This window comes from Grampus griseus (genome assembly GCF_964374135.1).
Source record: "Grampus griseus genome assembly, chromosome: 6".
NCBI classification, from domain to species: domain Eukaryota; kingdom Metazoa; phylum Chordata; class Mammalia; order Artiodactyla; family Delphinidae; genus Grampus; species Grampus griseus.
The window spans coordinates 24,178,128-24,204,064 of record NC_139000.1 but is presented as its reverse complement, the minus strand read 5'-3'; the positions used below and the strand labels follow the sequence as shown (position 1 = coordinate 24,204,064).

Here is a 25,937-nt window from a genome sequence, read left to right as displayed (position 1 = left end):
TGCCTTTGAAATATTCATTAAATAAATGACTTTAGTCTTTTTAATTTTAGGGTTTAAAGCTTTTGTTTTTGTGGGGTGGGTTTTGATTGAAGGATCTGGTTATAAGTTCTGTCTTTATGGTGTAGTATAGTTAACTTTGTTTTTTGTGCTTGTATCCCGATGCTTTGAAATTTATTTATTTATTTATTTAAATTTATTTATTCATTTATTTATTTTTGGCTGTGTTGGGTCTTCGTTTCTGTGCGAGGGCTTTCTCTAGTTGTGGCAAGTGGGGGCCACTCTTCATCGCGGTGCGCGGGCCTCTCACTGTCGCGGCCTCTCTTGCTGCGGAGCACAGGCTCCAGACGCACAGAGCTCAGTATTTGTGGCTCATGGGCCCAGTTGCTCCATGGCACGTGGGATCTTCCTAGACCAGGCCTCGAACCCGTGTCCCTTGCATTGGCAGGCAGACTCTCAACCACTGCGCCACCAGGGAAGCCCTGAAATTTATTTTGAAATCTAACAGGACATGTCAGTTGCCAAACGGCAGTAGTTCTGTAGGCTCGTCTGATGATCGGTATCTGGGTCAGCCATCACAATGTTCACAAGATCCTGAAGAACCACCAGTTAGCTAGTCAATATTTTATTTAAGCAAACTTGAATTTACTGTAGGCCTTGGAGAGAAAATGGGATGCACTCAGCTTGGTTATGACCTTTATAAAAATCATCAAACATGATTTTTATGCCCTGAAATCAAAATACTCTTTTAAATTACAATGGAAATATAGGGAAAATGATGTGAGGTAATGTTATATGTAAAATAGATACATAATTCTTTTACTATCTTTAGTATCTTTGTTTTATGACACCTTTGGGAACCATTTGTGCTACCTGAAATGGGGATTTGCTGGTTTGTGCTTACACTGTCAGCTCATAGCACCATCAAGGTAGATGTTTCTATAATTACTACCTGTATCATGTCCATTGGGTATACTTAGGGGAGAGTTAGGGTTAAAAGAAGTTTCCTTGTGAGTCAAAAATAATTTTAAAATTTTATTTACAAAATATTTTACATAACTCAAAAGAGAATATTCTCTTATTTAAATGCAAGTAGGGGTAGGGAAGGGATAACACGACTTGAACAGCAAAAGATGATGGAGAACTAAAAGAATTTATACTCAAGGATAATTGTTTTATTTAAAAACAGAAATGTTTATATGTATGTATGTGTTGCAGCCCTTAAGGAAAAATACCAATGTGGAAAGTCCTTTTATTTGAAATTCAATGTAAATAAGTATACAATCTTAAACCATGAATTCATAGTTTTTTGTTTATTGTTTAAATGATGTGAAAGCTTTTGTTCTGTTCAAAAGCATGTGTGTCTTTGAATTCCAGGAACCCCTTGGGAACTTCTTTGCTGGTTACCCTGTAACTAGAGTGTGAGACTGAGTGACCACAAATGCACATGTTACTTCATACAGCATTATAATATTGGTACTTCCATGTTAGCAAAGCCCCTTTCAAAGCCTCTTCATGTGTCCCTCATTAAGAAACCAGTGTTACAGTGCTACATTGTTCAGAGTTGAAGGCCAACCCATAGACATAGAGAAGGTACACTCTATACTCTGCCACTTCCCAGCAACCTGAGCGGGGGAGTTGAGGCAGAAGGGGTGGGACCAGACGTTTCGGTCATGTCACACTGAAGCAGATTGGGTAAGAAAGGCCGGTTGTTGTTTTTCAACTTCAAAGTGATGGAAAATTGAGGCAAAAACAATAACCATGACATAATACTCAACCAGAATCACATCAAAACCTAGTATTTACTAACGGGTTACAGGATGATGGGTAAATTATTTTTACTTTTCTGTCTTTTCAAATTTTCCTCAAAGTGCTTTGTTTGTTGGTTTTTAATCAGAAAAACATGTCGCTTGCCAGTTGTTAGAAAGAGAAAAGCAAAAGAACAGAGTGAGTACATGGGCAGGCAGATCTGGGAGGTTGAAGACAAAATGGAATCAAGGCTTGTTATGCAAGACAAAGAAGGAAACCTAGGTCAGGTTTTAAGATCAGGCCTCCCTGCGGACGGCCCGGTGTGAAGTATGCTTCAGCATCTCTGGTTCTTCCTTAGTGCACTGACTGGTAGGCCAGGGAAGGATAAGAATGCCCTGTTGTTTTCACTCAATCTTAATCCTCATGAGGTCGCTGTTGTCGCACTGATGCGTTTCACCACGACTTCTTCATATTGTTTTTGTGTCAGTAACCCTTCTGTTATGCTTTTACTTTCTTCAAACTTGGGCAACACAACTGCAATGTATCCTTCGGTGGATGGCTAGAAGGGAAATAGAATATTTAACACTGTCAAATGGTAAAACATCAGGTAAAAGGTGTGTGGATGGGATCTTACTTCCCCAGACCCTTTTACCTTCTCTTGAAGAATAGATGGCTTATGGAGAATGTTTTCATTCACTTCCATCAACCGTCCTCTAACACAGCTATTTAAAGAAAATATTGCTTTGAAGAAAAATATTATCTTCTTTGTTTCTCCAAAATTGTGGTTAAAAAGTAACTCACCTAGATATGGTGTATTCTTCTCCATCAGAGCAGTAAATCTTACACAGAGGTGCAAGTTCTGTTAGAAACTGTGCCCCCTGATAATAAAAGGGAAGAAAAAATTAATTGATGTACATTTTCACTTTTCTTTGTGAGGCAGCCCTCAGAGTTACAATAGGATATATTCCTGGAATTAGTGTTTTAAATAAAAATGACTTAAGTACAGAAAAACCATTCATTTATTCAAATATTTATATATTAAATGCCTCTATGGGCTAGGCACCATCCTAGGCTCTAGGGGAAAAAGCAGACTAAGACAAATGTGATAATAGGTAGTTTAGTTACATATTAAGAATATATTTTATCTTAACTTATTATACTTTATATTTAACTGTACATGAGAAAGCTGCACATAGCCAAGTGTAAAGACTTCAAAAGGGTAGGAAAATCTCATCAATAAGCATAATATAAAATTCAACATTATAGAGAATGATCGCAATATTGTATAAAGTTAGTTTCATTAAGATTCCTACCTTATTTTTATATCAGAACTTAATAGAGAAAGGAACTTCTTTATTAGGTCAATCACTAAGACTTTCTGGAGAAGGGATATTTTTCTAATTTTAAAAAAAGCAATTTGAGGAAAATCTGGAAAACAGAAAAGTTTTAAGTAGCATATAGAGTAACTTACCCATTATCCTATAACCTGCTAGCAAATACTACATTTTGACATATGTCTGTTTGAATGTTGTGGCACGGTTATATTTTCATGTACTCCACTGTATGGATATCGAGTCGGCCACCAAGTTCATGCAGGTTTTTCCCTAACATGAAAAACCGGAGCGAACTTTTTGGCCAACCCAGTACAAGGAGGCTCATGGGAAATGGATGCAAGCATGTCTCATGTGTTGCTCTTTTTTCCCAGGAATTTTTACTGCAGTGAACATCTGAGGTCAAGATGCTGTTCTTTATGGCCTCTTTCCCACTCACAACTTTATTAGACAGCATTCAGGTGTTACTGCATGAGCTTCACTCCTCTGCCTGTGGGTACTTCGTTTCAAAAGACTAGTCAGTGACTCCCCACTTTTGGGAGGAGGGGCTGGGGATTTGTCCCAGATGGTTTGTCTACCACTGGCTCTGTTTCAGAAAGAAGTGTTTTAACCCCTCTTGGTCACCTCCCTTGGGAGAATAAATGATGGGCAGTGCTGAGATGCGATCAAAGCTTATCTACAGTGGGTTCCATGTGCAGGTCCCTCTCTGTTCCTCAGCAGTAACAACAGTGTTACTATTTTGGACAAAGATTGATCACAGGAACATCACAAGCACTAACTGTTTTACTTGTAATTTGTAGACTTTTAAGAATGGTCCATGCTTTTTAAAGTCCACTTGCTTCCTGAGTGAGGAATAATCAATAATTATAAGGCAGGTTATTAGGGGCCTTCAGGCCTACAAAGGGGAGTGTAAACAAGGGTCTTCCAGAACAGTGAGGTAATTAGCAGGAACTCTTAGTATGAACTCAGTAAATGAAGGACCTAAATCATCCACTGAAACTTTCCTTTCCAGGGGGTTTGTTAGGATAGTTTAGTATGGTTTTGAGTTGTCCTTGGTGTGATACCCTCCTTTAACAGTAAAATGTCCATTTGCCTAGAATTGTAGAGGGCACAGGTAACATTTTCTATAACTAAACACTATGTGGAGGTAGAGGGTGTAGCTAGATGTGTATTAAATTGGCAATGAGTTAGGAATGGCAACTGATACGAAGCAAATACTGTATATTTTCCCAGATTGATTTTTTTTTCACTACCTCAGGACTTTATTTTACTTTTAAGTTCACATGTGAAAATATATGATAAAGAAGTATTGATCATCTGTATTTTATAGAATTCGAAATACTGGCTTAACAAAACAGGAAGGGACAAAATATCTTGTTATATTGGTATTAGTGTTGTTCTTTCAAAGGCCCACCTTCTCCATCCTTCATCCTGGGGATGACAGGGATGGTGGCCCAGAAGCTAATATGACAGATAATATACCTTCTGAAATACCTCATTTTTTTGGCCTGAGAATTTCTTTAGAGCTTAAGTATTCTTAAAATCATCTCTAACTGCCAGGGAAGTATGCTGAGCATACATTACTGGGTTCTAAGACTGGCTGGCTCTATCATTATTATGACAATAGAGGATTTAAGTAGAGAAATACAGGAACATACCCGCTTAAATTTCCCAGAGACTTTGTTCTGAAGTCTGCTACAGTTCGTACTGATTTGATAGGAAATGCTTTTAATTGCTTTTCCACTTTGAAGAACTGGATGGGATCCTGCCAGTGTGATGACACATATTCTACGAGGAGGAAAAATTGATCCTGTATTATTGCTTGGTATGATTCTTCCTCCTATGACACAGTATTCCTACTGGCACAAGAAGACCTGAGCTGACATTTGTTTAGTCAGCCTATCATTTCCCCCCATTTTCCTCTGGCTACTATTGGAGCTTAACTGAAGAGAAGAATGCAGCAATAAAAATGGGGAAAATGGGACTGAATTTCCTTTCCCAAAAGGGAAGCGTACTACAGGTGTTTAGACAGCACGGAGGAGGAAGAGAGAAAAGTAAGGCATGCCGGTATGGACAGGATACCATCTGTGCTTCTACCCTAGCCCTCTCCACGGGCTTGGCCACTTCAGTGGTTAGGCACAGGCTGGTTTCTTGAGGTAGTAGCCGACTGAGGGTGTGGTCCTCCATTTGGATGTTTGGGTAAGCAAGTTTATTTGTTTAGCTTAGGCACTGCAAGACTCATTCTTGTCAACCACACTCCTACTATAAATAATACCATCTCAATACAGTGGAAGATAATCATTTAATGAATATTTATTCAATACAAGACCATACCAGGCTACAATGACAGAAAAAAATTTTTTTTGATCATTTAAAATTCCCAATTTGCTTACCGGTTAGAGTGTTGGAGTATACAGTGGTCCTCACAGGGTTTTCCTTTGACATCTAGAAAAAATGAATGAGTCTGACGGCTGTTGAGTCAATATTTACTACCACTGTGTAGTACTTTCTTTGGTTCATAGACGTAGTTAATTATGAAGGCGGGACACATATATCACTGGTATCCCTTCATTACTCAAAAAGATATACCTAAAGGCTGACCATAAAGTATTTAAAGACATCTGGTCCAGATGGAATCATTCATTCAATGTTAAAATGATGGTTAACTCTTTGCTCCACCTTTTTTTATCCTCACTTTAAAATGAGTACAATCATTTCTATTAGAACAAAAGTCATTAGTAATGTATTATTTAATTTAGTAGCATGCTTTGTTGGTCAGTTTTAGAGAGACTTAACTCATTCTGGTTCGCTCAGGACTGTCCTGATGTTAGCGCTGAAAGTAATGGATTCCCGAAAACACCTCAGTCCAGGGTTAACCGGACAGTTGGTTACACTAAGTCTGGCTAATAAAACGTATGTTATTGTAAAATATTTCAGTGTTGTAAAAGATGAGTACACCTATTATCCCTAAATGAATGGGAGCAAGTTGGGCTAGAGGAGGGTCCCCGACGATGCTCTCATCACTGATATTTGCTGGGTACACAAAGCTGTACAACAGGATACCTGCTTCTAAGTGGCAAATGTGTAATACCAGCGACTTCCTTTAAGTAAAACTGTAGATTCTGCTTTCTAAATGCCTCTATTCTAACCCACCCTCTCCTCTCCATCCCTATGCCTCTACCTTAGTTTAGACCGCTACCATTTAAATCATTTTATGTATCGCCTCTTCTTGGAGGGCTGAGCCCCTCAAATCCCTTTAGGCACTCAAGGAGATTGCAATCCAGCTCCTGCCTCCCTCGGGGATCTCACCTTAGTCTACCATCTTCCCGCAAGCGACCCCACCCTCGTGAACTCGCACTGCGCTCGCCCAACCCAGAATGCACCCTGCTGTTTTCCACGTCCTTGCAAATGCCATTCCCTTGGCCTACAGAGGAACAGAGAGATCCAGTTCCTTCTGACGTGGGGAGGAAGGGCTGGGGAAGGTGCGCGTGGCTTATGATCTCTCATCATAGTCCCTATACTGTCAGACAAATTGGGCCCAGAAGAGACTGACATCATTCTCCACTTACCCGCTTTGTACCAGCGAGTGAAGTAACGATCCACAAGCGACGGCACCGCGGGCTCCTTAGCTGAGCCGGCCACAGGGGTCTCGGGCTCGGTAGCCATGGCGACCTCGGGTGCTGCAAACCCCGCCCTCTGGGGCCTGTACTCTTCCTCCCGCTTGCCGCGGAGTAACACGTCTTTCCGGCGTGTAGCCGAGACACGCGGGGTGCGCACGCGCATTGCGCGCACGCGCTCTGCTCCCCAGGATCCGCAGGCTCCACCCACCGGCCCCACTTAACTGAGCTTTGGCGTCTGACGTCAAGGCGGGGAACAAATACAATAGGCTGGGAAGGAGGATGTAGGGATAGGGGGCGGCGGCCAGCACAGCTCCACATATATCTTTGCGGGAAGACGGAGAAGGCAGGCCGCGCCCCCTTCGGCTCACGACGTCACTGCGCGGCCGCTCGGCGCGCGTGGGGCTCTCTTCGCTTGCGAGTACATGCTTCGCAGGTCGCCCCTCCGCCTGGCTTCGCCGCTACCGGAGGGGCTCGAGCGACCTGGCGACCCGGAGACCCAGTGCGCGTCGTGAGAGCACAGAAGCACGGTCAGGGAGAGGCCCGTGCGCAGCCCTGGGCGGACGCACCGCTGTTTGCGTTTCCTCAGAGCGCGGCGTAGGTGAGCGTTCGAGCGGCCTAGCTGGGGTGGGGGCATGGAAACGGGCCCTGTCCGCCAGAGGGTGCCCTGTTGAAGGGGACCCCCTAGCGCCCAACCGCTGCCTGCTGCTGGTCTGGGAGTGAAGTGCGGCTTGACCACCTCTGCGCTCCTTGAGTTCTCTTTCTGCAGACTCGCCGCCTGCTGCACCCAAGGCCATCAGAGGGCTCTGCGCGGCGCGGCAGGAGGGGGAATCATATGCTGCTCCCCCAGCTGCACACTTACCCAGTCTTCGGATTCCTTGCAGTTGCGGACTATACCGCCGAACCAAGTAATGCACCAATTAAAGCGCAACAATGCATGATAGAAGCTGACGGTAATAGAAGTTCAGGTGCTGTGCTGCGAGTCGCTTCTCGCATCTGCAACTTTTCCTTGGAGGTGTTGTCCCCGTGCATCTCCATGTGATGTGGTATCTTATGTGGCCCTCTCCCCCGTTAAGCTGTGACCTCTGAGGAGGCAGTAACTGTCAGTCATCTCTTCTCCAGAACTAGCACTTAGCAAGTGCTCAGTCGGTATATGATGTAGGCCACAAACCGGATCGTAGGATTACGGTACTGTGTAAAAGGATTCAAACCGAGCATTGACAGGCAGGGCAGTAACCAATGAATAGGTTACTGTGAAAGTGTGGGCAAAAGGGAAGCAGACACAGCTTCAGCTTGGAGGACAGAGAAAGTAGGAATGCCATGTCCCCAGAGGGGAAACTAGTTTGGTGGAGAATAGCAGGTACTTCATTTAACAGGTTGCATTTGATGTGCTTTTTGAGAAATCCTTGTGGTAACAGCAGGAGGTTGAAAATGTGAGTTGAGTGTTCAGTTTAGGGAGGGTCAGGGCTGGACGTTTAGATCTACTAAGCATATTAGTGATCTCTTTGGTATTTGTGGTCATGGGCACGATAATTAGCCAAGAGGTGGATGGATGAAGGAGCAAGGGAAGAAAATAGAGGAGTTGTCAGAAATTTCAGAGAGGATCCAGAATTGATCTATGGTGTGGAGAGATCTTTAGCGCATTTAAGGGCTGAGAAAGGATGAGTCGTTTGAGGGCAGGGGAGTTGGAGATTGCAGATGTAAAAGAAAGGGTACCAATAAACCAAGGTCCTGGGGGAGTTTGGAGCGTTCTCCTTTGCTGGTCTTGAAAAAGAGTAGGACACTTCTGAGAAGGTAAGGGAATAAGGCTGATAGGTGTGAAATTTTAGAGAAGTTCACTTTGAGGCTGGAAGGGTTGGGGAGGAGAGAGATGAATGATGAGCTGCCCTTGTGTCACCAAGCCTAAGCTCGTACTGCTCACCACACTACAGGCCAATAATCGAGAGACGAGGTGTTGGGGCAAGGAATAACGACTTTATTCGGAAAGCCAGCAAACCAAGATGGTGGGCTCGTGCCCCCAAAGACCCATCTTGCCTGAGTTAGAATTAAGGCTTCTTTTATACTAAAAGGGGAGGGAGTAAAGTCAAACATTTCCTGGTTCCCATCAGCCTCCAGAGGGGATGTGTTAATTTCTTCCTCCCTGCAGGCATTCACAGGTGGGCCTGGTCAGGATGTTTCTTGTGAGCTAAATAAAAGTATTTTAGCTTAATGCACATTACCTGGGAGTCAGGGTTCTGAGAGTTGGGTCATTATGTGTAATTTTAGCTTATAGGCTGCATCCCTTTAGTGATTAACTTGTGATAGAATACAAAAGGTTCTTCCCTGTGACACTTGGCCGGTGATTTTGAAAGCTCAGTGATTTGAGAACTCAGGTTGTTTGATATGTTTGTCAGTTAGGGTCCAGTCAGGAAAGTAGAAACCACACAGTATTTCAACAGAATTTAATACGAAGAATTGGTTAAATACCTGCTGGAGGAACAAAAAGCAAAAGGGAGCAGTGAAGTAATTAAAAAAGTAAACTGCTGAAAGCAGTTACAACACTTAGCTAGGTCTGAGGATCAAAACAAGGGAAGCCATTGGGGTTATCATGACCTGGGAGGAGGGGCATTGGAAAGCTGGCGTTGATAGCTCTGGAATTCAGAGGAGGAGCTCCATGGTACTAGATTTCAGGCACCTGGAGGGAGTACTGGCCTGGTTAGTGCTGGTACCTCTGGGGTGGTTGTTATCCTGCTAGTCATGGGAGTGCCAGAGGCTGGGACCAAGGGCCCCTGGAAGGATGAAGGCCCATTGCTGGGGTGACATTGACTGAAACAGCAAGGTAACAGGAAAAAGGGAGTCCTCCTCAGCTCCTTCTGCCTTTGCCTTCCAAATTCTTATGCTGGGGTTCACGGACCCCAGAGCTCCACGGATTGTTGGTGAATAGAATCCAAGTTCACAGGGAGACATTTTGATGCTCTGATCATGGCAACAATTACAACATAATTATTATCAGCTAAATCAGGTTGAAATACATCTGGTCCTCTGTTGTCTGTTTTCACCTCTTCCTGCTCTGTCCCGTGTTTACTCCCCTCTAGCCAGACATCCTCTCCTCTCAAATCCACCCATCCTTTCAGATCTATGTCAGTGGTCGTCTTAATGTTATTTAAAGATGAAAAGTAATGTAATTTTTATATGCTTTCAAAAACCCAAGCTTTCTATATAGAATTAGATCTAAATAAAAAGTCTGTATGGTATAATACAGGTTCGAATAATTTCTAGAAGTTCTTGAATATAACTCATGAAAGCGCACAAAACCATTGTTTGCCATGATTCTCTTCCTCACTTCCACCGTGTGGGCTTGCCTTCCTCTTAACCCACATTTTATGTTGTCTCACTCTACTACACTTAACATTTTATCTGCTATGTAGTATAAGGATTAATTCATGTTTATTCTTTCATTGTCATAAGTAGGAAATGCAAGATGAGAGAATTCACCTTGGATTAAGGTGACAAGAAGGCCAGTGTGGTCTGTGTAATTGTCACCCCTAATATAAGTTAGGGACTTCCAATTACAGTATAAACCTTAAAGAGGTCTGGATATAAATATACAGCACATTAACTTTTTTTTCCTCTTAGGTAATATTATACGTTAAAACAAGTCTGATTTTGTCAGACCAAGGTAGATTTCCTATTGATCGTTCTTTTCTCAGCTTTTCTACTGCCCTGGTGAAAATCAGGCCAGGAAAGTGGAGTAATGTGAAGTAGTTATATCAGGTTATGAAGCTCCTTGAATTGTTGGTCATCGTTTTGAAGTAGTGTCTTCTTTTCTCCCTGAGAACAATAAATGCTTTTCTTTTTTTAAAAAATAATATTTACTTATTTATTTGGTTGTTCTGGGTCTTAGTTGTGGCACTTGGGCTCCTTAGTTGCAGCAGGAGGGCTCTTAGTTGCGGCACATGGGCTCCTTAGTTGTGGCATGCAAACTCTTAGTTGTGACATGCATGTGGGATCTAGTTCCCTGACCAGGGATTGAACCTGGGCTCCCTGCATTGGGAGCGCAGAGTCTTTTTTTTTTTTTTTTTAACATCTTTATTGGGGTATAATTGCTTTACAATGGTGTGTTAGTTTCTGCTTTATAACAAAGTGAATCAGTCATACATAAACATATGTTCCCATATGTCTTCCCTCTTGCGTCTCCCTCCCTCCCACCCTCCCTATCCCACCCCTCCAGGCTGTCACAAAGCACCGAGCCAATATCCCTGTGCCATGCGGCTGCTTCCCACTAGCTATCTACCTTACTACGTTTGTTAGTGTGTATATGCCCATGACTCTCTCTCGCCCTGTCACAGCTCACCCTTCCCCCTCCCCATAACCTCAAGTCCGTTCTCTAGGAGGTCTGCGTCTTTATTCCTGCTTTACCCCTAGGTTCTTCATGACATTTTTTTTCTTAAATTCCATATATATGTGTTAGCATACGGTATTTGTCTTTTTCTTTCTGACTTACTTCACTCTGTATGACAGACTCTAGGTCTATCCACCTCATTACAAATAGCTCAATTTCGTTTCTTTTTATGGCTGAGTAATATTCCATTGTATATATGTGCCACATCTTCTTTATCCATTCATCCGATGATGGGCACTTAGGTTGTTTCCATCTCCAGGCTATTGTAAATAGAGCTGCAATGAACATTTTGGTACATGACTCTTTGAATTATGGTTTTCTCAGGGTATATGCCCAGTAGTGGGATTGCTGGGTCGTATGGTAGTTCTATTTGTAGTTTTTTAAGGAGCCTCCATACTGTTCTCCATAGTGGCTGAACCAATTCACATTCCCACCAGCAGTGCAAGAGTGTTCCCTTTTCTCCACACCCTCTCCAGCATTTATTCTTTCTAGATTTTTTGATGATAGCCATTCTGACTGGTGTGAGATGATATCTCATTGTAGTTTTGATTTACATTTCTCTAATGATTAATGATGTTGAGCATTCTTTCATGTGTTTGTTGGCAGTCTGTATATCTTCTTTGGAGAAATGTCTATTTAGGTCTTCTGCCCATTTTTGGATTGGGTTGTTTGTTTTCTTGTTATTGAGCTGCATGAGCTGCTTGTAAATTTTGGAGATTAATCCTTTGTCGGTTGCTTCATTTGCAAATATTTTCTCCCATTCGGGAGCGCAGAGTGTTAACCACTGTACCACCAGGGAAGTCCCATAACTGCTTTTCTTTATTTCTATGTTTGATTTCAATTTTAATTTTTTAAGGAAGATATAGAGCCAGTTTATAAATAAATGTAGTTGGTGATATTAAAGTAATTTTATTTTCTTCCACTGCCAGTATATATGTGGATTTTTATATTATTTTGTAAATCTGTCAAGTTATAAAATATCCTCATGTGCAAAATAAAATGTTTTCTCATTCATTGCATTCTCCTCAACTTTCCTTCAGGATAACTGATGTTAAATCTTTTTTGAAGAAAAAACTCTGAAGTTGAGAATCTTGCCTCTTTCAAAGAGTGAGAACGTAAAATAGATGTCACAGCCTCAATTTGTAGACCGTAGATTTACACAGCTGGTTAGGTTGCTACCACTCATCTCTGTGTGGGTTCAGATTAGATCTTTTTTTTCTCGGTTATTCTAACTTCTCTGCTCCCTGAATCATTTTGCTTATATTGGAGTGTGATTTATCGCTACTAAGCTGTTTCTATTTCTCAGAGAAATTAAAGTGTCATCAGGAGATATTTGTACTTTTCTTTCAGGAGTCGCTTCATCATGAGAAATCTAAAGTTATTTCGGAGCTTGGAGTTCAGGGATATTCAGGCTCCAGGGAAACCTCAGTGCTTCTCTCTCCGAACTGAACAGGACACAGTGCTCATTGGCTCAGAACATGGACTGATAGAAGTAGACCCTGTCGTAAGAGAGGTAAGTTATTGATGGAGGGTGCTAGCACTTGGCATGACTCTTGACTTGTCTTTTTCCAAACTTGCTTCCCCAAATAGTCTTTCCTTTAAATCTTTCTGAATTTACGTCCCCCGCAAATGAATGCTCCCTTCGCTTTATACTGATGTCATATTAGACATAACTTAACTAGTACCCTGTCTTTTAGTCTGCTTCTGTTTTAATCTAAGCTGGCAGAGCTTTGACATTGTATTTTGTGGGGTGCCCGACTTTTTACCCTTTCTACCATGTAAATACTATCTATTAACAGTTCTCAAGTGCGAATGCAGGTGAAAATTTCCTGTAGGGCTTTTTAAATTTTTTCAGTCTCCATCTCATACCAACTACATCAGAATCTTCACTTCTGGAGCTTGAGCGTATGTATATTGAAAAGCTCTTTAGGTTGATTCTGACACCTTCCCTTAATTATATTCTGCTACTAATGTATTTTAGGTGATTACATTCTTAGTCCCTTTTCCCCATAGTGTATACATTTTAGAAAATCATAGTTATTAGCTTCATGTTTTATTGGATATTTTCAAAGATACCAGGCTTTTATGTTTGCTTGGCACAAAGGTCACATGACCTGTGTTTTGTGTTAAAGATGGTAGTGCTGTGAAATTTCTCAAATGAAAGTTTGGGTTTTAATCTAGGAAAAAAACATTTTTGAAAGCTTTTATATTATAAAAGAAGCATTAAAAAGTATTTCTGGAAGTGTGATGAATTGTTCTTGAAAGTAGATTGACTTAATTTGCTTATTTGTTTTGGTGAAAGGTGAAAAATGAAATTCCTCTGGTGGCAGAAGGCTTTCTCCCAGAGGATGGAAGTGGCTGCATTGTTGGTATTCAGGAGTTGCTGGATCACGAGTCTGTGTGTGTGGCCACAGCTTCTGGAGATGTCCTACTTTGCAATCTCAACACACACCAGGTAAGTGGAAGAGATCAGTGAGGAGGAAATCTTAGACATCCTCAAACGCCTTTTTCTGTTTCATGTCACTAGTTTTTCGTAGAAGTTTAAAATGTCAGGAGCCATAATATTTAAGCATTTTGCAAATTAAAGTCTTTGCATTATATAATTCTTTACAGAAAATTGTTGGCATGGCTTTAGCGATATTTCAGGATTCTTCTAAAACTCAGTTTTGTCTACTGCATTTATTAATTAGAACAATCAGAACATTCCAAATAAGAACTGAACAAAAACCCAAATCTGGCCATTCTTGTATATCTGATCCTGAGTTGTAACTTTTATTTCTCAATTTATGAAGTCTTTGAAATGTTTATATTGCTTACGTTTTCTTTTATGAATGCTGAATAAGCCTCTCCTTGATGGCTAACTTTAAGAGTCTCTGAACTACAGGTGCTAAGGTGATATGCTATCATTATGTGCACATCTTATGACTGCCAGAGAAGATAGATTTCAACCATTTGCCTCCTTCTCTACTTAGCATAAGGCTTAGTTTCTGGATTTCTATCCTCACCTTCCTGACAGCTTTTTAAACTTTGTTGATTACTCCCTTAGTTGTGATCTCTTTAACATGGATGTATCACAAGTCATATTACTAATCAGAGGATAATAATAGCAGCTGACATTTATTAAATGTTTACAATGTGCCAGGCACTTTTTCAAGTGTTTTTCATGCAGAATTGTATTTAATCTTCACTACAGCCTTATGAGGTAGATTGTTGTTTTTCTGTTCTTCAAAAGAGGAAATTGAGGCACAGAGGGCTTAAATGACTAGGCTAAGGTCAAACAGTTATCGGGTGAGATTTAAATCCTGGCAGTCTAAATCTGGCACCTTTGCTTTTAACGGTCCCATTTAGTACAGCAGTAAATCTTATTCTCAGTTCATGGTGAGAAATATCAAAGCCATCAAGTATAACTTACTTAGTATTTCTCACATTTAAAAGGTATGCTTTTACTTTCAAAACATTTTGTAGAACATTTTCCTAATTACTGAGCTCCTCCAATCCATTGGTCTCCACCAGACGGTGCTGATCCTCCACATTTGTGGCATCACAGTGTCTGCAGGACACAATCCATATTACTTATTGTGCCGTATAAGACCTCTCACTGTTCCCCAAATTCCTTTTTAGCCTCACCTCCCACCCCCACCATTCCTGTGTATATGTATACCTTAGGCTCTATAGTTGCAGCTGATTTTTAAGTGCTCTTTTTAGCTGCACATTTGCCCCCCAGTCTCTTCCTCCTGGCCCTATTCCTACCCTTCAAAGCACCTCCTCCGAGAAGCTTTCCTGGACTGTCCTGGGCCACTTGTCAGTCTCTGTCCTGAGCCCCCACTTAATTCCCAGAGACCTCGGTTACATCCCTAACCCTGCTGTAGAGGCATCTTTTATCTCCTTAACGGGAGGAATGGAGTGGCCGTAGTCACTTCCAGTCCCTATGGTCTGTATCATGCCTGTTACTGAATAAATGTTCACTGAATAATTTCACCTTTGTGTGTTTTGTTAATTGTTTTGATTAAGGTCATAGTAAATATTTACGGAGATGCTTATATTTTCATATCTCCCTTAACATTTTAAAATGTCTCTCTCAGCTGGAATGTGTCGGGAGTGTAGCCAGTGGTATCTCTGTCATGAGTTGGAGTCCTGACCAAGAGCTGGTGCTTCTTGCCACAGGTAAGCCTGTCACTACTGGTCCCTAATTCTTGACTTTTATAAAACATGACTCCTAATATCTCACAGGCTTAAGTTTTAGGGTGCTTAAGTTTCAAAAAAAAGCATTTCTTGGAACAAGGATACCAACATGATAATCTATAGGGAATGTGGTGTTTTTGAGTTAAGTTTTACTTCTTAATATATTGTTTTAAAAAGTTGCTGCTAAGGTCCATAGCTATGGTTTAAAATGTCAACAATATTTAACCTCCTCTAAGAGGAAGAGTTGCTACATAAAATAAACTGATTCTAAGAACTGCTCTCCCAGTCCTATTTTTTTTCCCTTAAGTCTTTTCATTCCAGATGAGTTTCTGCAAACTAGCACCCTGATGAGGTATACATTCGAAGAGATATCTTGCTGACTAAATCGTTGAAGTTAGTGGAAGAGGGCTATGTGGACTTTAATGTTAGCTTGACATACGTAAATAGCTGAGAATAAGTACTAGGTGACTTACCCAGTCGAAACTTTTTTTAAAAAATGAGAGTCAGAACATTTTGAATAAATTGTCTTCCCTGTTTTGACTATAAACTCCTCCACTCCAGCTCAGTAGCTTCCAATGCTGTAGATACTTACAGAATGGCAGATATGCTAAATGAGAACAAAATCATTCTTGTTTGTGCTCCTCCAAGGTCAACAGACCCTAATTATGATGACAAAAGAGTTTGAACCAATCATGGAACAGCAAATCCACCAGGATGATTTTGGTGAAAGTAAGTATAGCTTTGTTTGAACCATTTTGTGACTTGTCTTGCACACTGATAGCCACATCATAATAAGCCCAAAGAACTATGAAGCTTAAACCCCAACTTAATTCACTGACAAACCAGTTCCTTTAGTTCATTCCAGATTTTAAAAGGCATACCTCTGGTGCCTCTCCAAGTCTGAGAGCTGGCTTTGTCAGTAATTTGGGGAATAGGAATCTGTGCTTAGAATCACCTGGGTAGTTGTTGCCCAAACCCCAGGACAGGCTTAGTCAGGGGGTTTAATGAAAAGGACTGTACTAGCTAGAATAAGGAAAGCATTTCTGAGGTACAATTTTGGGGAGAAGACAAGAGAGACAGGATAGAGAGCTGATTTTTGTTCCTACTTATTAGACCTGAATTTTCATGGGACCCATCATATTGTTTTCTTGCTAAGATCTAGCTGAGGTGATATGGGCATTAGGCTGTGGAAGTATTGAAGAGGAGAAGAGTGGAGATGCTTACTGAGTGTAAGAAGCTCTGGCCAACTTCAGGGCACCAGGTAGCTGGCCTGATTGAGGAGAAGGATGGGGGAGATGGTATTTTAACTTTCGCTGGGGTCTAAATTCATGACTTCGCATTCTACTAAGAAATCATTTAGAAAAGTGCTACTCATTTATTCATTCAAAAATAATTTGTTCAGAAATAATGTTTGAGTAGGTAGTGTGAACCCAGCAGTGTGTTTGGTGCTGTGGTTAATTCATCTTTTCCCTTAAGGAGTCAGTAATAACAGGATGTGCAGGTATTAGGGTAGCATAAGGAGAGAAAGGGAGTGATGGGGACAGAAGGCTTCCCAGAGGAGCCCGACTTGAGCTGAGTTTTGGCTGACTTGGTGTTGGGTAGATGAGGGTTGAGGGTGGGGGAGTGGTGCAAGCAAGTGAATTAGTTCATTCCAAGGCAGGGATGTTTCATGGAGGCCTTTGACACAGCATGGCTTATTCAGGCAACTGTGAGTATGTCAGCATTGCCTAGTGACAGGACATGGATGTGGAATGAAATAAAGGGGAGGGATTTTGATTAAGTTTGATAGGGAGTTTGGACATGAAGTTACAGGAGATCAGTCATTAAAGGTTCTGATGATGCAAGATTGATTGGTGGAGAGGGAAGAGACGAGACAGGGTGATCTGGTAGGAGGTTGCTACAGGAATCCACATGAGAGATAAAGAAGGTGGATGTGGGACTAGAAAAGGGAAAAATGCAGGAAAATTTTGATTCTCAATGAGGATAGGAGTACATGTTTTGGAATTATGAGAAACTTTTTTGGAATATGTGTGCATGATGGTTCCCCTCCTGCCCTAGCTAGTTTGAGAAATACCAGTTTAGAAAGTGAAATAAATAGGCTTTGGGTATGTAAGGTGAAGAAGAAAGTTTAGTAGGACTCTAGCCAGAAGCTCAGGTGGTGGAAATAAAGATGTCAGTATCTGAGAGGGAAGGTGGGGAAGTGCTGGTCTGTAAGGAGTGGGTGATGAGTTCCTTCTTGGATTTGTTTAAGGGCCATATGGGATCACCAAGTAAAGCAGGTAAGTAGAAGGGGCTGAAGCTCAGGAGAGGCCAGAGCCGTGGACTGGGAGTCATTGGCATGTGGGGAATCTTTACAGTCTTGGGATTAGATGTGCTTGCTCAGGGAGCAGGTATGGTGCTGGGTCTAGGGCCCGGGGTGGGACTCTGGGGCATCCAGCTTTGAGGGTAGTCATAGAGGTAGTAACCAACACATCTCTGCATGGGAAAGTGCTCTGGGCCTGGCTCATCCCACCAACTTTTTCATAAGAAATCTAATAGAGTAAAGCAAAGGAGAGGGAGTCCAAGTCAGGGTCTTAGGTCTTAGAAATGTATTTGTCAGTACAAAAAGTCACTCTGTGGAGCGGTGAATAGATATTTTTCTTCTAACCCAGGTGTCGACAAACTTGTTCTGTAAAGAACTGGATAGTAATTGTTTTCCGCTTTCAGGCCATGTGGTCTGTGTTGCAGCTACTCAACTCTGCTGATGTAGTGTGAAAGCACTTAAGATAGTACATAAAGAAATGGGTATGTTTCCAATACAAGTTTATTTGTAAAAGCAAATGCAGGCTGTAGTTTGCTGATTCCTGCTGTAACTCCACCACTTATCATCTGATCCCACTGGAAAAGTTGTCTTGCTTCACTCCTCGACCCTTTATCTCTCTGTGGAAACTTTCGGATAGAAGCGCAGGGGTGTGCACCAGGATAGGTACTACTATTTGTATACAGCAGCAAGGTATGCTTTGGGATACTGCAGTACTTGGGTGTGCCCAAGCAGAGCAGACAGGAAACGGTCATGCTGACCCATAATTTATAGAAATTATAAACAGCTCTGCTTCGTCAGAATCAGCATCAGTTGTAGGAGGGAAATATTGGGTCCTGGAGCTGGCCGATGCTTTCAGGGGCATCTCTGTAAGTACCTCTTATAGGTGGATGCCAGGTCCTACCTTCAGGAACAGAAGGCTGCATTATTTCAGCAACTGACTCTATATTTTATGTAAGATGAGCATTATAATTTAGAAAGAAGCCCAGCCTGGAAGGCAGAAGCCCTGTGTTCTAATTTTGGCCTCTGTCACTAGGGTGTGTCAGTCTCTGTGAGGGCTTGAATTCCATAATCATGGTCTCCAACACTAGCAGGGAGGTTGGATACATTTAGTGGATTGAACTTACGATTGGAATTTTATTCCCAGCTCTTGTCTTCTTGAGTTTTATGTTTTGTTATCTGTGGACATATTGCATAGGTTCTTCATGTTTCATTCTCCTTGTAAAGTGGGGATGGATTGCTGACTGTCATCAAGGGAATTTATATACGATGACAGTAAAGCTCTTTCCAAAATAAGGGCATTTCAAAGTCTTCAGAATCCCTTCAGTATATAATATGGAACGTAGGTTTTTAAAATATTGACTGCTGGTCAGTCTGTTGAGAGATCTCAGAGGACCCAAGTTCATGAAGAATAGCCATGAAACTGCTTTTATTTTATTTAGCTTATTGGTTGTCTTGCATATTCTCACTCGTTCTCTAGGCAAGTTCATCACTGTTGGCTGGGGCAGGAAGGAGACGCAGTTCCATGGATCAGAAGGCAGGCAAGCGGCCTTTCAGATGCAAATGGTAAGGTTGGTCTGATGGATAAAAAACCTTCTTTCGAACAAATAGAAGTTCTGCTGCCCACCAGGAGCTCTTAGGTGTCCAGGTGTTACCAAAAGTGGGGTCCGGCTGCTCGCCGCTCTAAAGCCCATAAAGAGGCAAGGTTGGTGGAAAGGAAAGTTTGCTTTATTCCGCTGGGTGCCAGCAACTGGGGGGTGGGAGGGTTGAGGGGGGTGATTTTTGTCCAAAGGCCGACTCCCCTCCCTGACAACCAGTGGGCAAGAGCTTTAAAGGCCGAGGGGACGCTACATGCAGAAACAGTACAGGCGGCTCTGACAGTCATCTTGAAATTGGTCATGCGGTGGTCTGACCAGCGTCATCTTGATTATTAAGTACAGTTAGTCTTTACTTCCAGGGTCGGTTTGTTCCCATTTCTTGGAGGCCAGTTCTCGGATTTGTGGCAGCTTATGTCATGGCCACAGTCTGGTCATCATGTAGTTAATTTCTTCCACCTGGTGGCGGTTTCAGTATCTATAAGACAGCTCACAGGATATGGCTCAGAATATTATCTGTAGCCCTTGAGGAGGAACTAAAAAGGTCCTTGACTGTGCTTAATGCCTAAACTATTATTATTTAGTTACGTTGGACTGTTTTCCTTTGTTTCTGCATTTTCTCACTTCTCTGATTAAACTTACTGTTTGGCTAAAGTTTTTCTGCAGACAAAAGGCAGGCTGAGGACATGGGGTTGGGGGGACCATCGGGTCCTGCTCTGTTTCACAGGTAGAGGGCGGTAATGGACAGATCTCTTCTGCTCTAGTAAAACAAGCTGTTTGGAGACCTTAGGGAATAAGTCATCCTAGAAAGATCCTTTTTCTTTTTTATTGCCAAGTAGTTTTGTTATTTTTTTTTCACATAGAGAATAAGTATCACCAATATTCATTAAAAAAAATAACTCACCACAGACAGAAATGAAGCACTCTGTATCCCTTCCTGATACCCTCCCCCTTCCTCCCCAGAAGGAGCTGCTGCCCTGCGTTCACTGTTGATAATTCACGTGCATGTTTTTATACTTTTCCTACATATGTATGTATTAGTCTTTTTTTTCTGATTTCTCTTCCTGGATGAAACTCTATGTTTTCCTTCTTTCTGGATACATTTTGAAGGATAGAGCTACAGGATTTATTGATAATAGATCAGATGTAGGGTAAGAGAGAGAGAGAGGAATTGAGGATAATCCCCAGATGTGGGCCTGAGCGAATGGAAGCACTTTGTCTGTATTATATGTGGAGATTTCCCTGTGCTGACCTTCTAGGATAGATGAAATCATACACTGCCTGCCGTTACATTTTCCATCCTTAATTAATTTCTGGCTACATTCCGTGTAACTCATATTGTCTCCTAACCCTTCACTAGAGGAAGTTTGTGTATACCACAGGGCAGTTTCATTGAGAATAAATCTTGTTAGGCTGCTGTGTATTCCCTACTGTGCAGTTTGTGACACTAGCACCATTCTGACTTAGCCTGTCACTGGAATGTGATGACGGATGCTCAGGTGGTCATTTGTCCCCAACCCCACAGAATTGGCTTCTGTCTTCAAGGCATTCGGGACTGAGATGCAAGTGGCACTGGAAACCTTTCTTCTTTCGGTGCTGCAGAATGCGGAGCTTGTCCATGTTTTCATCACTGCTGCTGGCTTTATCTCCTCTGGCTCTTCCCTGCCCACATTCCTCTCATCTTCTTAACTCTTCTGTGCAGCATTGTGAAGTTTACTCAGTGAATAAAACTCTACCCTCTTAAATTTAGACAAACATTAATTTTCTTACATAGTTACCTGATAGATTCCTCAGCTTGTTATTTTTAGTATCTAGATATGTAGCTCTTTTTCCCTGTTGCTATGCTTGGAGGCCACTTTTTAATGTCCAGAGAAAGATTTTGTTTTGTTTGGTTTTAAGTTCTTTTCTCTTGATTTTTGGGTCTAAGGGCCCTTCTGGAAGGGTTCCTGAGGATTCTGTGAAACTCGATTTCTAGATAGCTTAAACCTTATATAAAAGATTTAACTTTAATAGCCTGAGGCTTGTTTGATTCTGGGCCATTTAAGGCCACCAGTAACATTGGTGTTTTTTCCTCTCTTTAGCACGAGTCTGCTTTGCCCTGGGATGACCATAGACCACAAGTTACCTGGCGTGGTGATGGACAGTTTTTTGCTGTGAGTGTTGTTTGCCCAGAGACAGGTATGGAAATAAATTTTTCTTACTTTTGCTTTGAGGGTTTTCTTTCATTACACCCATGAGGTAACAATGTGCTGCTTCAGGTGTTAAATGAATATAGAGCTAAGAATCAGAAGAGTTCTTTGAGGCTATTTGGCCCAGCCTCCTACCAGTTTGATATGAATTTTTTTAAAGCATTTAAAAAATTTTTTAAATTTATTATTTATAAATTAATTTTATTTATTTATTTTTGGCTGTGTTTGGTCTTTTATTGCTGCGCGCGGGCTCTCTCTAGTTGCAGCGACCGGGGGCTGCTCTTCATTGCAGTGCACATGCTTCTCATTGCAGTGGCTTCTCTTGTTGTGGAGCACGGGCTCTAGGTGCGCGGGCTTCAGTAGTTGTGGCGCATGGGCTCAGTAGTTGTGGCTCGCGGGCTCTAGAGCGCAGGCTCAGTAGTTGCGGCTCATGGGCTTAGTTGCTCCGCAGTATGTGGGATCTTCCCGGACCAGGGCTCGAACCCTGCATTGGCAGACGGATTCTTTTTTTTTTTCTTTTTGCGGTACATGGGTCTCTCACTGTTGTGGCCTGTCCCGTTGCGGAGCACAGGCTCCGGATGTGCAGGCTCAGCAGCCATGGCTCACGGGCCCAGCCGCTCCGTGGCATGTGGGATCCTCCGGACCGGGGCACGAACCCGTGTCCCCTGCATCGGCAGGCGGACTCTCAACCACTGCGCCACCAGGGAAGCCCCGCAGACGGATTCTTAACTACTATGCCACCAGGGAAGCCCTGGATACGAATTTTTAACAAGATTCATCTAATTGGCTTTGTGAAACCATGACAGTTTTTATTAATAAGGAAGGTGTTTGGAAGTTCAGACTTGACAACATTTATCACAATGCTTTAAATTTTGCCATTGTTGTTTTTCTCCCTCTCTCTACTACACAGGGGCTCGAAAGGTCAGAGTGTGGAGCCGGGAGTTTGCTTTACAGTCAACCAGTGAGCCTGTGGCAGGACTGGGACCTGCTCTGGCTTGGAAGTGAGTGGGAGAAGAAACCTCTTAACTTCTTGCCAGAGATTTCTTGGTACTATGGTGGGAGTGGTGGTACCTACTGAATGTAGGTGTTTATAAAACACAAAGAGATAATTACTTTTTCTCATTTGACTGTAAGCCTGTATCTTTCTTTTTTAGTTCCCTGAAGTCTGAATGTGGTTTGAATAGTAGATTCTGAGCTTCGCAGACCTCATCATTCCAAGGCCCACACATTTTGTAGGTTATAGGCGGGGCCTACATGAAGCCACTGTGTAAAACAGAAAGTGGTGCTTCGAAGGGAAGTTGCAGTCTGTGAATTTCTGTGGGGCAGCAGAGCTTTGGTGAAAACTAGGAAAAGCTCTTCCTTTCTCTGCACAAACTCCCACACTAAGGGGACCTGTTTGCTGAGGAACATGCGGGCTGGATTTGGGCCCAATTCACCTTTTGGCCTAGTACCCTTGTGCAGGTCACAACCTGCTTATGATATATGGCTGTCCTGATTATAGATAGAAGAAATATTTTCTGCCTCAGCAGCATCTGTTATAGGCAAAACCTAGGTCTCTAGGTTTTAGACATGTTTCCTACCAGTATTTGAGTGGCAGTTGGACGACAGAGAAAAGAGAGAAATGTATTTGAATTAAAACTCTAGAGACAAATACAGACAAGGTGGGGCGATCAAGGTGTTTTCAGTAGATTTAGAAGTCTTTAAAAATACCTACCTGAGCATGTAATATTGCTGAAGTCATATAATTGAAAGAGAAATAGTTTATGGTTTTATAGGACATTATACTGGGAATGGTTTAAATAATTTATTGGTTCTTTTAAAAAGTCACCCAAGTGCAGTCTCAATCTGTGAGTCTTTGTGGGCAAATAGAGCCCTTGTGCAAATCAGGAAAAGGCACTCTGTCCCCTGGGCAGATACAGTCCCACACTAGGGTGACTGCTTGCCAGGAAACATGGGATTTAAAACTTCCTTGGATGGAGGCTTTTTGTGTTTGCTGAAAAAAGTGTTTCTCTGAATTTCATCTTGTTCTTAGCCAGCTGGATGAGCTTTTGGATGCTCTAACACTCTGGGTTTGCTTTAAGGCCCTCAGGCAGTTTGATCGCATCTACGCAAGATAAACCCAATCAGCAGGATGTTGTGTTTTTTGAGAAAAATGGACTTCTCCATGGACATTTTACACTTCCTTTCTTTAAAGATGAGGTTAAGGTAGGTGCCTGAGTTGTTTTACCATCACATTTAGAGGACTTTGCACAGCTCTAGAGAAGAAGATTTGTATTTGATATGGGTATGTAAATAGAAGCCCCAGAGTAGACAGTAATAAAAATAGTGGCTTCCTATGACTGAATTTTTTTTTTTTATAAACCAAATTGTTTTTCCTAAGGAGATTTTGTAGAGAAGCAATAACATTCCTTCCGCACCCTAGATAAAACACAGAAAGGAAATATAAATGCCAGTTTTTATTGTTTATTTTGACAAAAGCATAATTCTTCCAGTGATAAAGACACTTGCCATTTTTAACATGTAAACCTTAAGGAGGTTGTGTACCATTTGGATCTTCACTGGAGCGAAAACAAATCATGGTGATTTTTAATTATGTAAAAATTTAAATATATTAAAAGTTGAGAGAAGAGTTTAATGAACTCCCATGTACCTATTACTTACTTTCAACAGATATGTACCAGCATTTTGCAAAATTATTTTCATCTATTCTTCACTCTCTGCCCCGCCCCCTACACACACACTTTGTAAAAATTTCCTAGGGTTTTAATTTTAAAAATCATATTTTCAATATTCATTTCTCTAACAATTGAGAACATTTTTCTTAATATAACCACAATTCCATTATGATACCTTAAAAAATTAGTAATAACTCCTTAATATTATCTAATATCTAGTCCATATTCAAATATTCTTGATTGTCTAAAAATGTCACCTTCATTGGGTTAAGTATTTAAACATAATGCATTTTTTTGAAGTCCTTTACATATGACGACAGAGATTTGTTTAAAAACTCAATAGGTTAGTAATTTACAGCTAGGGATCAACTCAAGTGTGGGATTATTTGACTTGTGAGAGCAGGGAATTCAGCTATCATAAAGATTTTGAGGTAACTACATAAAGGCCAGTGACAGGTCTTTTTTCCCTACTAGGTTAATGACCTTCTCTGGAATGCAGATTCCACTGTGCTTGCAGTTTGGCTGGAAGACCTTCAGAGGGAAGAAAATTCCACTCTGAAAACCTATGGTAAGACAGCTCTAGTACCTCAACCTTCTGCCCCATAAAATGTAATTGAAAGTAGTAGGCCATGGAGTTTCCTTTATCCTTTTCACTTAGTCTTGTAATGGAATCAGAGATAACTGAGGGGGGTAGGTAGAGATGAGGGAGTGGTTAGCTTTTGATGGGATGGATTTCAGTTATGTATCAGGCAGGGTCTCTAGAGAAATAGAATCAGGGTAAGCTGGCTGGTTGGAAATTCAGTGAAGAGTTGATGTTGCAGTCTTGAGTCCAAAATCTGTGGGACAGGCCCACAGTCTGGAAACTCGGACAAGATTCTCTGTTACAGTCTTGAGGCAAAATTCCGTTTTCCATGGGAGGCCTTAGTTTTTGCTCTTAGGCTCTATGAACTCTTTGGTTGAGATTTATCCACATTATGGAGGATAGTCTGCTGTACTTAAAGTCAGCTGATTATAAAGGTTAATCACATCCGCAGAATACCTTCCCAGCAACGTCTAGACTAGTGTTTGATCAAACAACTAGACACCATAGCCTAGCCAAGTTGACATGTAAATTATCACAAGTCATCAGTGCTTTCTCTTCATGGATGGTACCGCTGTAGCAAATAAAAATGCTAGCCAAAGGAATACTGTGGAAGTGAAAGAGAAATGAGATTAGATATAAGTAAGAATCTTCTATAGCTTTTAAATTGCAAATCAAATTGTAAATATGTATTTTTCAGTGTATATGTAATATGTGAAAGCATTAGAAAATAAAGATGCGAAGAAGAAGAGTTCTTCTGTAACTCTGTCACTCAGTAATAATCACTATTTAAAGTTTCTTGTCTTCCACATTTTATGTATACATCTCAGTAAAGCTATGATCTCATTTTTGTTAAATAGGTATGATACCTGCAGTTTTGTAACTTGCTTTTACAGTGTGTCACAAACTTTCCATTTCAGATATCTATCTGTGTCATTTTAAATTGCTGTATATTCATTTATGCTACAATTTATTAAATCTTAGTTGTTAGACATTTAAAGTTTTGTAATTTTTCACTGTCATCAATAGCAGTGCACTGAACATTTTTTTCATAAATCTTTTCATTTGCTTGATTATTTTCTGAGTGGCTTTCAAACTTTTTAATCAATAGAACTTTAACCGAAATGCTATTGAGAAGCTAATTCATTCATTTATTCATTCAACACAATAGTTCTCAACCCTGACTGCAGCTTTAGGGAAAAAAAAATGCTACCAATGTCTTATTTCAGAGCTGCTCTCAGTGTGTTATAATGGGGACTATACATCAGTATTAAATTAAAAAAAAAACTTCCAGGTGATTTTTTTGGTAAACACTGACATTTATTTACTTATTTATTTTTAA

General features: G+C 41.3%; 2 protein-coding genes across 2 annotated transcripts in view; one reads left to right on the top strand and one right to left on the bottom strand.

The window, feature by feature from the left end:
• Positions 1-1,028: 1,028 nt before the first annotated feature.
• Positions 1,029-6,831, bottom strand: ABITRAM (actin binding transcription modulator). The gene is made up of 6 exons (XM_082656466.1): positions 6,647-6,831; positions 5,471-5,522; positions 4,736-4,865; positions 2,548-2,624; positions 2,399-2,468; positions 1,029-2,305 (listed from the first exon to the last, which is right to left on the bottom strand). The coding sequence occupies exons 1-6, from the start codon at positions 6,741-6,743 to the stop codon at positions 2,168-2,170; spliced, it is 564 nt and encodes a 187-aa protein (XP_082512592.1). The 5' UTR covers positions 6,744-6,831; the 3' UTR covers positions 1,029-2,167.
• Positions 6,832-7,054: 223 nt separating this feature from the next.
• The window catches only part of ELP1 (elongator acetyltransferase complex subunit 1), a 62,974-nt gene continuing 44,091 nt past the window's right edge, over positions 7,055-25,937 (top strand). Inside the window, exons 1-10 of the mRNA XM_082657469.1 lie at positions 7,055-7,295; positions 12,426-12,588; positions 13,378-13,530; positions 15,158-15,239; positions 15,906-15,986; positions 19,037-19,122; positions 21,233-21,329; positions 22,251-22,341; positions 23,422-23,545; positions 24,490-24,583. Coding sequence (XP_082513595.1) covers positions 12,439-12,588; positions 13,378-13,530; positions 15,158-15,239; positions 15,906-15,986; positions 19,037-19,122; positions 21,233-21,329; positions 22,251-22,341; positions 23,422-23,545; positions 24,490-24,583 — 958 coding nt within the window. The 5' untranslated portion in view covers positions 7,055-7,295; positions 12,426-12,438. The remainder of the gene's footprint in view (positions 7,296-12,425; positions 12,589-13,377; positions 13,531-15,157; positions 15,240-15,905; positions 15,987-19,036; positions 19,123-21,232; positions 21,330-22,250; positions 22,342-23,421; positions 23,546-24,489; positions 24,584-25,937) is intronic.

What these genes read in the sequence shown, in the direction of transcription:
- ABITRAM (XM_082656466.1), bottom strand. Translation starts at nt 6,743, where the DNA reads ATGGCTACCGAGCCCGAGACCCCTGTGGCCGGCTCAGCTAAGGAGCCC. An exon ending in CACTCGCTGGTACAAAGCGG is followed by an intron (nt 5,523 to 6,646) that starts GTAAGTGGAGAA and finishes CATTTTTTCTAG; the next exon opens with ATGTCAAAGGAAAACCCTGT. An exon ending in CATCTATTCTTCAAGAGAAG is followed by an intron (nt 2,306 to 2,398) that starts GTAAAAGGGTCT and finishes TTTCCCTTCTAG; the next exon opens with CCATCCACCGAAGGATACAT.